This window comes from Montipora foliosa, chromosome 9, assembly GCF_036669935.1.
Source record: "Montipora foliosa isolate CH-2021 chromosome 9, ASM3666993v2, whole genome shotgun sequence".
NCBI lineage: Eukaryota > Metazoa > Cnidaria > Anthozoa > Scleractinia > Acroporidae > Montipora > Montipora foliosa.
This window is the reverse complement of record NC_090877.1, coordinates 570,001-583,031: the sequence shown is the minus strand read 5'-3', so window position 1 is coordinate 583,031 and position 13,031 is coordinate 570,001. Positions and strand designations below refer to the sequence as shown.

The 13,031-nt window shown below is 38.8% G+C and overlaps 1 protein-coding gene and 1 pseudogene across 1 annotated transcript in view; one reads left to right on the top strand and one right to left on the bottom strand.

Annotated features, from left to right (window-relative positions):
* Positions 1–935: 935 nt before the first annotated feature.
* The window catches only part of LOC137969662 (uncharacterized), a 19,034-nt gene continuing 6,938 nt past the window's right edge, over positions 936–13,031 (bottom strand). Inside the window, exon 2 of the mRNA XM_068815996.1 lies at positions 936–3,616. Coding sequence (XP_068672097.1) covers positions 3,361–3,616 — 256 coding nt within the window. The 3' untranslated portion in view covers positions 936–3,360. The remainder of the gene's footprint in view (positions 3,617–13,031) is intronic.
* LOC137970274 (uncharacterized) lies at positions 3,693–4,627 on the top strand (annotated as a pseudogene).

Genomic DNA, 13,031 nt, shown 5'->3' with positions numbered 1-13,031 from the left:
AAATAGTAATGTGACCGAAATGGCCGACCAAAAGTTACTATTTTGGGAAATGGATTGAAATCACGGTTTTGGACAGGTACAACCCTAACCGTTTACCAATGCTAAGATTAGTTAGCATTAATGAATGTTTAGGATTGTTTCTGTGTCATTTCGTTTCGTTCGTTTCGCAAATTAATGCAAGCTTTCCACAAGTTGCTTTCTCGCCTCAAGCTGCAGCCATATATTTCACTATCACTTTGAATCAACTAAGACTTCGGTGGATCGATGTGTCCACTAAGGGCGCTTTCCATTTGACAGAACTGACCGGCCAGACCGGGCATTTCGAAGGACTAACTCTACAACGCATCCAAATTAACACATGTCGAGGATGATATATACTCCCCGAGAAGAATGCGAGGGATTATCATGCAAGTGTTCCTTCAAATTGTTGCATTTTCTTCGCAAATTATTGGGTCTGGCCGGTCAATTTTGACAAAAGGAAAGCGCTTTAAGTCTCTCAAACCATAAAGTGCTGAGATAAATCCTTTCTTTTTTGCGATTTTATGATGCTACTCTGATGCTTTCAGATAGTTAACAAATAGATTCCATGTTGCTGTGCGTCTGTTCAGTAATAGATCACAGATGACGTCAAAATGTGGTAAGAACAAAAAAAGTGGCACACGAGGCGATAGCCGAGTGTGTCACTGATGTTCTTACCACATTTTGACGTTTTCTGTGACCTATTACTGAACAGACGCACGGCAACATGCATGGAATCTATCTGTTTTATATAATTAAGAATTAAACTTCATTCGCATAAAAGCTGATGGTGACGTCAATCGTGCGTCTGTCCTCTTATCGATCATAGGCAAGAACCAATCAAATTGTGATAATAACTTTGGTTATTATATAATGGGGAATAGAGGAGAACAAATAATTCTTAAATCTATTTCATACACAGTATTTGCATCGGTTTATTACGGTATTTATATACCTTCTATCTGCTTTCTACAACAACCGGCACAACAGAATAACATTAAAACAATAATAAACATGATTATTTATAGAGCCAGCTTTTATTTGAGGCTGTGTTTAAAACAAACTGTGCATGAAATGCTTTTCATACTCAAACTATGGTCATTATTTGATCCCAAATTGGAATTTAAATGCTGGAAATTTATTCTAGGGAGTAAATATTCCACAACTTAGTTTCACTATAACAAGGTTATTATTCTCTTAAGTTACGTAACCAACGTAGAGTTGTGGATGGGCTATTTTGTTTCTGGCATTACCGAATGACAAGAATATAAAATGTTGTCCTCAAAAGATGGAAGATCTGGGGAGGTAAAAGTTCACAGTGCATAAATGAACTTTACACTTTGACAACAGGCATTTTCATCTATGGGTCAATGACAATTATAACTACAGACTAGTAGTAATCATGGAATAGTAAAGTGCGTTCGATGTCTAGAAAAATAATATTTTTTTATTGTACTTATTCCCCCAAAATATTCAGCGAAAGTGGACTTGTGGGGTGATTTCAGACAGTACGCAGAAAGAACTTTAATCTCCTGAGAAAAGAAGCTCAGATGACAAATTACAACTCGGTATCGTTGCCGGCACGAATTGCCGTGCGGGGGCAAATTGGCAGTGTCTGTGTCTGATGTTCTGATAAGTAGCTTTAGTCATATTTGCAAGTGATACTTGGAATAAATCAACACAACTTCAATTACCTTTGAAAAAACAGCGAAGAAAACGACCGAGCAACCAACACCCACACGTAGAAATATGGCGAATTTTTACCCCTTTGATTTGGGCATGCGGGCAATGCGATACGAATCCCATGTCGAGGCATGACAGATTCACAATCACATCAGATCGAGGTGATGTGCCCGTCGGGCAGCCAGTCCACGATGGCGTCAAAACCCTGAATTGCAATCACATGACATCACGACCGATACCCACGAAACATATTCGGGACATTCGTAAAACAACACGATTAGAATGCGTCCTCCTTCGTCGGAACGCAATAACATGTTTTAACACATACGTATATAGCAGGTATATGCATTCAACCGAAGCTCATTAATTATGTCACGCTTTCAACTTTGTCGTTTAGGACTACTTGTCTCAATTTCATGTAAAGGGCCTTGAGTCCGTGAAGCCTGGTTTCCATATGATCTGCAACGGTCTGCGACACGATCGGTAGCTGTCTGCGTTGGTCTTATCGCAGACGATCGTTAACACCGCAGGCAATTGTTTCTATTCAAATCTGAAGCGATCGCAGACAAGCGTACCAATAATCCTCTGCGAAGCGAGGAGAAAAAGTAAAACACTTACCTTAGGTATGATTGGACACGACATGACACATGTTTCAAGGCGCACAAGATTGTGTCGCCGATAGGACACAGATCATCTCAGACACACGTTTCCATTAAAAATTGTCTTAGCCGGAAGCGTCGTAATGGTCAGGAAAGTACATTGTAGAACTAGATTCAACTTTCCCGATCATCCAGACCGTGTGCCGCAGATCACCGCAGACGCCGAGGACAAATGTTTCCATATGTCTGCGGCGTGGCGCAGACCTATCGGCGATGGTGTCGCAGACCCTTGCAGGTCATATGGAAACCAGGCTTGAGATGTGACGTGTCGTGTGACATGTAATGAACACAATATTGTTTGCTCAGATCATCTGCATGAACATGTGCGAATTTACGGGTTAACTTTCCCATACCTAATGTTCCGCGCTGTTTTTTTCCTCCTGGAGGTTATAAAATGACAAGTGAGATATGAATGTTTCACTTGATGTTAAAAATATGACTCATGTTACTTATCAAAACATCGAAATGCCGTTTTCCGTTTAAATCTCAGTTAATATTTCAAGCATTAAAATCAAAGTAAAATCTCTGACGTAAATGTCAGTGGCCTCAAAATTGACGTTGTTACAAATTTCATCACGCTCTTTCCATTTCTGGCATCTATTTTGTACCGCGACCATTTTTGATGATTGACAAGGTCACGTGACACGGTCATGCAAAGGGCCCATTTCCAGAGTCCACATAAAAATGTTTGGTAAGATGTGTTTCCTGACTGGAAGATTAAATTGCCATTCAATGCAACACAAGAAACACTAGACGAAATGTAGAATAATAAATTACGATATTGTTACATTCAAGTATCTGAATGAAAAAAGAACAGCTCAAACACACTTCCCTTATCTCCAATTATCACCAGTATTAATAATAATTAATTAACATATTGGTTACTATGCATCTGAGACAAAGTTTGAAATGGTAACTGAATGACAAAGCTTGTTGACAGCCGGTCAATACAATCTATGTTTGTTATTGTGGATATGCCAAGTACCAGTTCACAGTATATTTAGTAAGGCTTGAGAAGCTCCCAATAACATTCTGGGCAGGGAGGGCCATTATTTGGACCACAGTACCCATCATGACCCTCAAATAGGACACCAAAACGCCGGCCACAATAAACACCCCCAGTCCACCCCTGCCATTTGCCTTTTTCCCATAATGATACTACCCTGTCAGTTTTCAGCACTCTGCAAGCTGGACAGTTGGGGCCATTGTTGGGTCCACAGTAACCATCATGTCCTTGATATTTGACTCCAAAGACCCTGACAAAATGAACAACACAACTGAACATTATTGAGTACGATATTTTTGTTAAAGAAACATTATTTCAGAGGTTATATGAGCAAGTCTGATAACTACTACGATGAGGATCCTACTCAAAGAACTTTGCCAGAAATAAAACAATTTGCCAGCAAGTCTAACGGCAAGAACTACTGTTGTGTCAACCAGCCTTTACTTAACATCCCACTGGATCACATAATCCTAGATGAGCTCCATCTTATCCTCTGTGTTACTGATGTCCTGATAAGCAACCTCATTGAAGATGTAATGCAATGGGATGAAAAAGATAACCTTTTGTCAGGGAAAAAATCCACAAGCTCGCACCAGAAACACCAGAATAATTTAATCCAGGGTATTATGCACCTATCAATGTTAAGGGGGGGGGGGGGGGGGGCGAGGGGTGGGGATTTTGACATTTTCTGAAAAAATGAGTCAAATTCCACACCCCCGGGACAACATAATTGGCCAAAAGTATCAAAAGCCCCCACGCTGGGGCGAGTAAAGGTGGCCAAAATAATACCCTCCAGACCTCACTGCACACAATAAGAGTACAATGTATGTACCACTCACCTTTCGTTCAGCCACCTCTCACAAATGTGGAAAGTTCATTTGAACACCTTCCGGGTATTTTACAAGATGGCGGACTTATCTTTAGGCAAACTCGTTCCCAGGGCCTTTCCCTCACTACTTGGGGAGGGAAAGGCCTCGAGAACAAGGTTGATCCCCCCCCCCCCTTCCCCTGGGGCTTAACATTGATAGGTGCATTAGGAGTTGTGGGGTTTCCTTCTCTGTTTGGGAGAAGAAAAATGCAGACAGAAAGGGATCAGGAACTTGGGATTGGACCAGCCTTTAATATGGGAGATGATAGAAAAATTGTCTTGAGGGAGCTTCCAGGAAGATTGGAACCATTGATCCAGCAGGATACAGCAAAAACTGTAGTTGAGCTGTGGAAGGTATTCCACAACAAATTTGTGACATTTTTTCTTATTTAAAAACTGCCAGAAAATTTATTTATAAATAAGACGCAAAACTTGTCGCATGATATGTAAATAATGGTTTTGGGCGCATCCTGATTTATAAATAATTTTGATTGCAAAATGAATTATATATAAATAATGAACTGCACAACTTCAATTATTTATAAATCAGTCTGTCTCTAAAATATTTATTTACATATCATAAAGTTAGACAAACCAGTTGTAAATTTATTATTTATAAACAATAAACTCCACCTCACATGTAAATCCATTATTTATAAATAATGAAGTTTACCTGGAGTGAAAATCCATTATTTATAAATAATGACTTTCACTTCTGGAAGCAAAGTTATTATTTATAAATAATGACTTTCGCGTCTGGGAACAAAGTCATTATTTATATATAATGAATTTCAACCATTATTTGTAAATGATAAAATTGACTCTTGCCGAATGTAAAATCATTGTTTATAAATAATGCGCTCCACCTCGCGGAAACCATATAACGTTGTTTCAAAGAGATTGACATTATGGCGAACCGAGATAGATTGTCTCTTGCTGTATCAGAAGCCGTCTCTCGCGCCGTCAGTGATGGCTTGGAAAGTGCCTTGCCTCAGACAAGTAATCGGGTAAGTCACAACGTGGCTATCGGATTTTAATATTTGACCTCTGATCGTCGTCGAATTGCTGCGCTTTTATCATTTGATTCCCCGCTGTTGTAGGTTTCACCGAATGAAAATAGCTCTCGCTCTCAAGGAAACACCGTCGTTCCTGCGGTGGCTAATGCTTCCAGTACAAATCTGCAGGTGGGAGTTAATCACTTCAAGTACCTTTAGAACAAATACCACACTTTCATTGTTTGCTTTATCTAGTGGCCTCAGTTGAAGAGTTGAATGTTTGGTATAAGTCTAACGTGGTTATTTTGTGTGAGTAATGGTAAAATACCGTTTGGTGAAATCGCACAAAACCGGAATTCCCGAGAAGCCTGCATTAATAAATAAATAATATAAATGAACCATAGATCGCTGGACACATTTTTCTCATATCAGGTAAGAACGCACCAGAAGAATTGGCCTTGGTGAAGAAGTACCGATGCGATTGACGCGGTAGATTTCCTTTCTACTTTAGTGCTAGGGGGTGGGGTAGTGGATGAAAACCCGGATCTCGGGTGTTATTCTGGCTACACTACGCAACGACACATTCAACTGTTTAAATACAGGGGCCTATGGGTCAACCTTTACTGGCGAACTATTGATCACTCACATGATGCTTATGAGAAGAAGAAGAAGAAGAAGAAGAAGAAGAAGAAGAAGAAGAAGGAGCTTTATTTAAGTGTCTAGTTGTTCTAGTGCTGGAGCACTAATTGGGGACACTGTAAATTCAAATTAACAAATCAACGCAAATCACCACAATACTACTACTACTACTACTACTACTACTACTACTACTACTACTACTACTACTACTACTACTAATAATAATAATAATAATAATAATAATAATAATAATAATAGTACTAACAATAATGAACGCGACAAGAAATGAATGCGACACCACAGAAAACCGAAACCCAAAACCACTTCGGGAAAAAGGGAACGAATACCCCAACCTTCGGTGTTGACGCTACCTTTGGGGCCGAGTTTCGACGAAAGCTAATCACTGGAAAATAAATATCCCCTAATAAAACATGGGTGCATAAACGAGTGCAGACCTAGTCTAGTTTAAAAATCTCCAAACTGACTTTATATGACTATCTTTAAATCCTCTCAAGTGGCCCCACCCCTCATGTCTGTAGGGTATTTTCTCTCATGTGATTAGCAGCCATATCGGTTTCAAAAGAAATAATTTGCATTAGAATACAGTTGGATTCCCAGGGTTAGTGTGGGACACCAATATCGTTCCCGTTTTTTCCTTCAGGGACACCAACATGGCCGCTGTGAGGTCATGTGAAAAACAATACTCTGCCACATAGTCAGAATTACCATTTCCTATGATTACACGGCTGCGCTGAACACGAGAATTTGGAAATGTTAAGGCAGTCTATAGAAATAGCATTGTATGAAAGATCACGCATCCAAGAACTACATCCATTTTCAATAAGGTGAAACTGTGAATGACTTTTTAAATCCTGTATAACTTTCTTTTATTTAGGTCCGAAGGCAGGCCAATGAAAAGCATTGACAAGGAGCAACTGGAGGCTTTCTTAAAACTCAAGATTCCTATGGCCAATGTATTTCATGTTTCCAGACCCACCCTTTTCATGGCTATTCGCAATTTTAACATTGACAACCAGAGATTTTCCCCCTTAAACGATTCTGAGATACGCCAGGCTGTTGAAGTGATTGCAAGCAACCTCATTTGGTTCAAGAGTCAGGGACGCTATTCACAGTACCAACCCAGCTGGCCCTTTATAACATCTTAATCTCGTTATTTAACACAAATGAAATGGTTTTACACGGGGGGGAGGGGGCGAAACAAACAAACTTCAACTGCAGCTTGTCACGCAATGGCGTGACAAACTTATACCAAACATTCAACGCTTCAAGTGAGGCCATTAGAAAAAGCAAACAATGAAAGTGTGGTATTGCTTTTGTCCTAAAGGTACTTGAATTGATTAACTCCCACCTGCTGATTTGTGCTGGAAGCATTAGCCACCGCAGGAACGACGGTGTTTCCTTGAGAGCGAGAGCTATTTTCATTCGGTGAAACCTACAACAGCGGGGAATCGAATGATAAAAGCGCAGCAATTCGACGACGATCAGAGGTCAAATATCAAAATCCGATAGCCACGTTGTGACTTACCCAATTACTTGTCTGAGGCAAGGCACTTTCCAATTCATCACTGACGGCGCGAGAGACGGCTTCTGATACAGCAAGAGACAATCTATCTCAGTTCGCCATAATGTCAATCTCTTTGAAACAACGTTATATGGTTTCCGCGAGGTATTATTTATAAGCAATGATTTTACATTCGGCAAGAGTCAATTTTATCATTTACAAATAATGGTTGAAATTCGTTATTTATAAATAATGACTTTGTTCCCAGACGCGAAAGTCATTATTTATAAATAATGACTTTGTTCCCAGACGCGAAAGTCATTATTTATAAATAATGACTTTGCTTCCAGAGGTGAAAGTCATTATTTATAAATAATGGATTTTCACTCCAGGTAAACTTCATTATTTATAAATAAATGGATTTACATGCGAGGTGGAGTTTAGTTTTTATAAATAATAAATTTACAACTGGTTTGTCTAACTGTATGATATGTAAATAAATATTTTAGAGACAGACTGATTTATAAATAATTGAAGTTGTGCAGTTCATTATTTATGTATAATTCATTTCGCGATCAAAATTATTTATAAATCAGGATGCACCTAAAACAATTATTTACATATCATGCGACAAGTTTTGCGTCTTATTTATAAATAAATTTTCTGGCAGTTTTTATTATTTCTAAATAAGGAAAATATGTCACAAATTTGTTCTAAATAATTTTTTTACAAATGGCGCCCCATAGGAAGGTAATATCACATGAGTGCTTACTACTGGTATAACACTTACAGTATTTACTCATGACTTTGTACACTTAAATTCACTAATACTCTTTCCACCCAAGCAGCAACATAAAGGATGTTTGTACTTGGTAATGTATAACCTAACACTTGACTAAAAAAAATTAAGGAACAATTCTCTAATTAAAAAACAAATCTGTTTGGAATTACTAATGACCATTTAGCACGCAATTCATGTTTGATATCTGGTTGATTTTAGGTATTTACTGAAATGTTTTCGCGATCAAAATTATTTATAAATCAGGATGCGCCTAAAACAATTATTTACATATCATGCGACAAGTTTTGCGTCTTATTTATAAATAAATTTTCTGGCAGTTTTTATTATTTCTAAATAAGGAAAATATGTCACAAATTTGTTCTAAATAATTTTTTTACAAATGGCGCCCCATAGGAAGGTAATATCACATGAGTGCTTACTACTGGTATAACACTTACAGTATTTACTCATGACTTTGTACACTTAAATTCACTAATACTCTTTCCACCCAAGCAGCAACATAAAGGATGTTTGTACTTGGTAATGTATAACCTAACACTTGACTAAAAAAAATTAAGGAACAATTCTCTAATTAAAAAACAAATCTGTTTGGAATTACTAATGACCATTTAGCATGCAATTCATGTTTGATATCTGGTTGATTTTAGGTATTTACTGAAATGTACCTCAAGTTCATTTCATCATTTGAACCTACTGACATTAACGAGTATCGTCAAAAAGTAAGTTGAGAGAACCTTGAAGCAAGTAAACAAAACTGTACAAAAATCTTCATTCTCAGAGCAAGTTAGAGCAAAACATAAGACCAATCTCAATTTTAAACTAACAGATCTGTTGAAGACCTGGATTGACACCTTTGCCAACTTGAGACACAAGAGAACGAGTCACTTGCTATCTGCATTCTGCAGCATATCACATTCCCAATAAGGTGAAGAAATATGAAACCTGAAGCAGTTCAGTGGTCAAGGTATTTCATGTTGGAATTGAGCAATTTAATACAATAGTTGGAATTAAAGGCAAAAATATAAAGTTGCTGTAATACTGACTGCCATTCCACTTTTATTTTAAAAGGTAATATTGGTTCCACATCCCGCCTAAAATTAACACAATCATGCTTATGCATTGTTGCTTGCATTTTAGGAGTAGAGAAAAATAATGATGATGCCAGGAAAATCATCCAAAGAAAAACCAGTCACACAGATGATCCTGCTGACATCTTGCGAGCTGATCACCGCATTCAGTTGCTAAAGCATAGGTTGAGGAAATCTCCCAAATACTTAAAGAAGGCTACTGAGTACTGGGAGAATACAATCAAAGAAAACCGACAGAATAGCCATTTCGATACAAGAAGGAATTTGTGTGCCTTTGTAGTTCAGCGGGCGAACCAATCATAGTTCAGGTGAGGTGACATGATTGATAGTTTATTAGATACGCTCCAGGGCCTCAAAATAAGCCCTGCCCACTTCAGTTCGACTTTTCTGGCGATGTCACGTCTCTCTGCTAGAGGCTATCCGAGACGTCTGATTGAGACATTCCTATCAGACATCAAATTCACAGAAAGGGAATCAGCAATGAAGCAAAGGAATGAACGCCCTAAAGATATCTTGCCCTTTGTGAAACAGCATCACCCGGCAGTGCCAAACCTAAAACATGTTTTATTTAAAAATTGGCACTTGATACAAAGCCAGCCTTCTCTACCGCAAATTTTCAAAGATCCACCACTCATATTTTTTAAAAGGGGAAAATCCCTAAAAGAAATGCTTGTAAGAGCAAAGTTTAATTTTAAAGAGGTCAAAAACCGAAAACATGGTACAAAAGTCTCAACCGTTAGGGAGTTGTGGTCTTTCAACCCTTGCTACTTCCTGCAGGATGATGAAGCGGATCCACCATATAACTCTTCCAACCGCGAATAAAATCGGCTGTTTCAATTAGACCCTGGGCACATTCCCTCAATAAATTGGGATCCAGTGAAGCTGAGACAAAAAGACTCACAAGTTTAAACACTCAGAGCAACTAATTGGGTTCTAGTACCCGCCATTTTGCTTTCCGCTACGTTGTTTTCCAGCCAATCAGAGACAATCTGAGCTATGGCGTGTTTTCCGTTTTTAGCCACGAGTCAGCAGCGAGCCAACAAGTCAACCAGCAAGCTGCCATTTTGGATCGGTGATCCACAGACACTGAGGAGGGGTTTGCAGGCTCTTTCCGTGCCATGTTGGGTAGGTTGGGCCTGACTGAAAGTTCGCAAGTCATTCTGATGTGACGAAAAGGTATTCCAGCTATTTTCTCAGATGCTCTTACACCAGCATCTGAAATCCATTGCCATAACAACAGGTATGCATCAAGTTAAAACTTCTACAGAATAAGTACAACAACTAGATATGGTCAATCAACATTTCAGTTCTCAGCATCAAAAATTTGGGAGTCAGTTTCTATCAGCCTAAAAAAGTTACCTTATAATTACTGGGTTGCCAGTATGGCAATCCCAGTCGGAAAATGGGTAATATTTGGTCGTTTTCATTTCTTTTTCTTTTTTCCATGTCAGTAAAAGTCTTGCCTGTCACTCCCTTGCTAAGTGGTGTCTTTGTGCATAGAGCCTTCTGCACATATTTTCTTAGGATCGAGAGGGTAGTGTAAATGCCCAGATTTCTCTAGTGGACACAGTAGAATATTTAACTTCACCTGCAATGGCATCTAAAGTCTTGTAACGCGAATGGCGTTTTAGTGGATCTTTCAACAAAATATACCCCTATGGAGCTCAATAATGGAGAGTCAATTGGATAAACAACACAGGCGGTGTAAAATAAATATCTGGAATCTTAAAAGCGACGAGTAATGGACTTCGACAACAATCTATTGCCCATCGAGCCGAAATCAAAGTGAGCTGTATTTCTAATATTTTACCAAGTGTTCTGTTATGTAGAACACTGAAACCAAATAGAAGATTCTCTGGTAACTTATGGGTTCAACAAAGACAGAGAACAAATCGAACACCTTAAGTGGATCTGTGATCTCTGTTGTCTGGCTTTTGGATAATTTTATTTGTACCCATGCAACTCTGCACAGTCTTCAGGTAAAAATAATAATAATTGGAAATGTCACAGCCAAGAATTATTTGAAAGAAAGCTTGTAGTCCATTTTGTGCTTCATTATTCAAGGAAAAGGTTCTTCATGGAAATGGTTTGATCCTGAAATTTATTTTGTTGCAATTTTGCGTATGGTAATTTGACACAATAGAAATAGGAAGGGGTTTTTGCCTCTAATAGCAAATACGTTGTTTGTTTCAAAAAAATTTTCACTGGAAAAGGTGGAAAGGAAAGGAAAGGAAAGGAAAGGAACTTTATTTAAGTGTCTAGTCGCTCTAGCGCTGAAGCACTAATTGGGGACACTGTAAATTGAAATTAACAATTAACACAAATCAAGTCAAATGATGGTTTTTGAAGAGAGGGGAAACAGGAGTACCCAGAGAAAACCTCTCGGTGCAGGGTAGAGAACCAACAAACTCAACCCACATATGACGCCGAGTCTGGGAATTGAACCCGGGCCACATCGGTGGGAGGCGAGTGCTCTCACCACTGCGCCATCCCTGCACCCCTATCATCCCTGGACTTTACGAATTCATCATATTTTATAATATGCGAGCTTACCTGGATAGTATTTATGGCAATAGTAAAGCATTTTTGTGTCAAAATGAGGTTAGCGACTTTCTAGTGTGTTAACTTAATTAAATATACCACGTGTGCCTCATGAGTTTGTATTTGCCGTCTGCCGTAACCTTGATTTCCACTCTCAAAATTGTAACCTCCAGAACCTACTTTTTGCATAGAATAAGCTTTTAGAATGATGAATGATGGAAACATTTTGTGAAAAAATATTTATAACGGGTCACACGTACAAACTTGATCGCCTGATTGTGCATAACATACACTTGGCCTTTTGACATCCCATTGAAAAAAACTCGTAAAATATTCGCGGACCGGTCAATTTCTCTGAAATTTGAAAGGATGATTGCTAACGAATTGAAAAAGATTTTTTACAATAACTAAAAATAGGCCCGTACAGAATTTGGTACTGCGGTATCACTTTTACCATGCGTGATTGGTTGAAAATTTGCCATAACAGTGCAGCACTGAAATGGATTCCTTAAGTATGCTTCAAATTTCAGGACCTGTTCAGAATTTTACAGCTTTGACTCGCTGCTAATCTTTCTCTTATTGCCATTTGCACAGTTAAGACAACTTTTGCTGCACGCTACGCCATCTCTACCCTTGCATCAGGAGCCTGGTTGGCCTGGCAAAGGCTAGCCAGGCCAGGCTTTCCAGGTTTTTGGCCAGGCTTACCAGCAAAATGCGGCCTGGTAAAGCCCGGCAAGCATGGCCACAGCCAAGCTTTCTCTGCAACCTTAATTTGGCCACCAAAGCAACTAGATATGGTCAATCACCATTTCAGTTCTCAGCATCAAAAATCTGTGAGTCAGTTTCTATCAGCCTAATAAATTCCCTTATAATTCCTTTAAAAAACAATACAAACAGCTTCTCTTACTTACACAAAATAATTAAAAATCTGAATTGTAATTTTTGATCAGTGCAATAATTTCTTACTACTTATTTTTGTGTCACGGCTCGCCATGACACTATTGTCAGGACAAGACTTTCCCGAGTGGTCTTGTTAGCAGCAATCAGGTCCCCGATTGGACTTCAATTTCCGTATGTGGATATTGATTGGTCGCTTTTTTGCATGTTAGAAGCAATCAGTCAGACCGATCAGTAATCGGAGAAACCGAGTAGCATCAGGAATTTCGGGTGGACCCGATGTACAGTTTTGGAAAGTTCGTCCTCTTGTCGG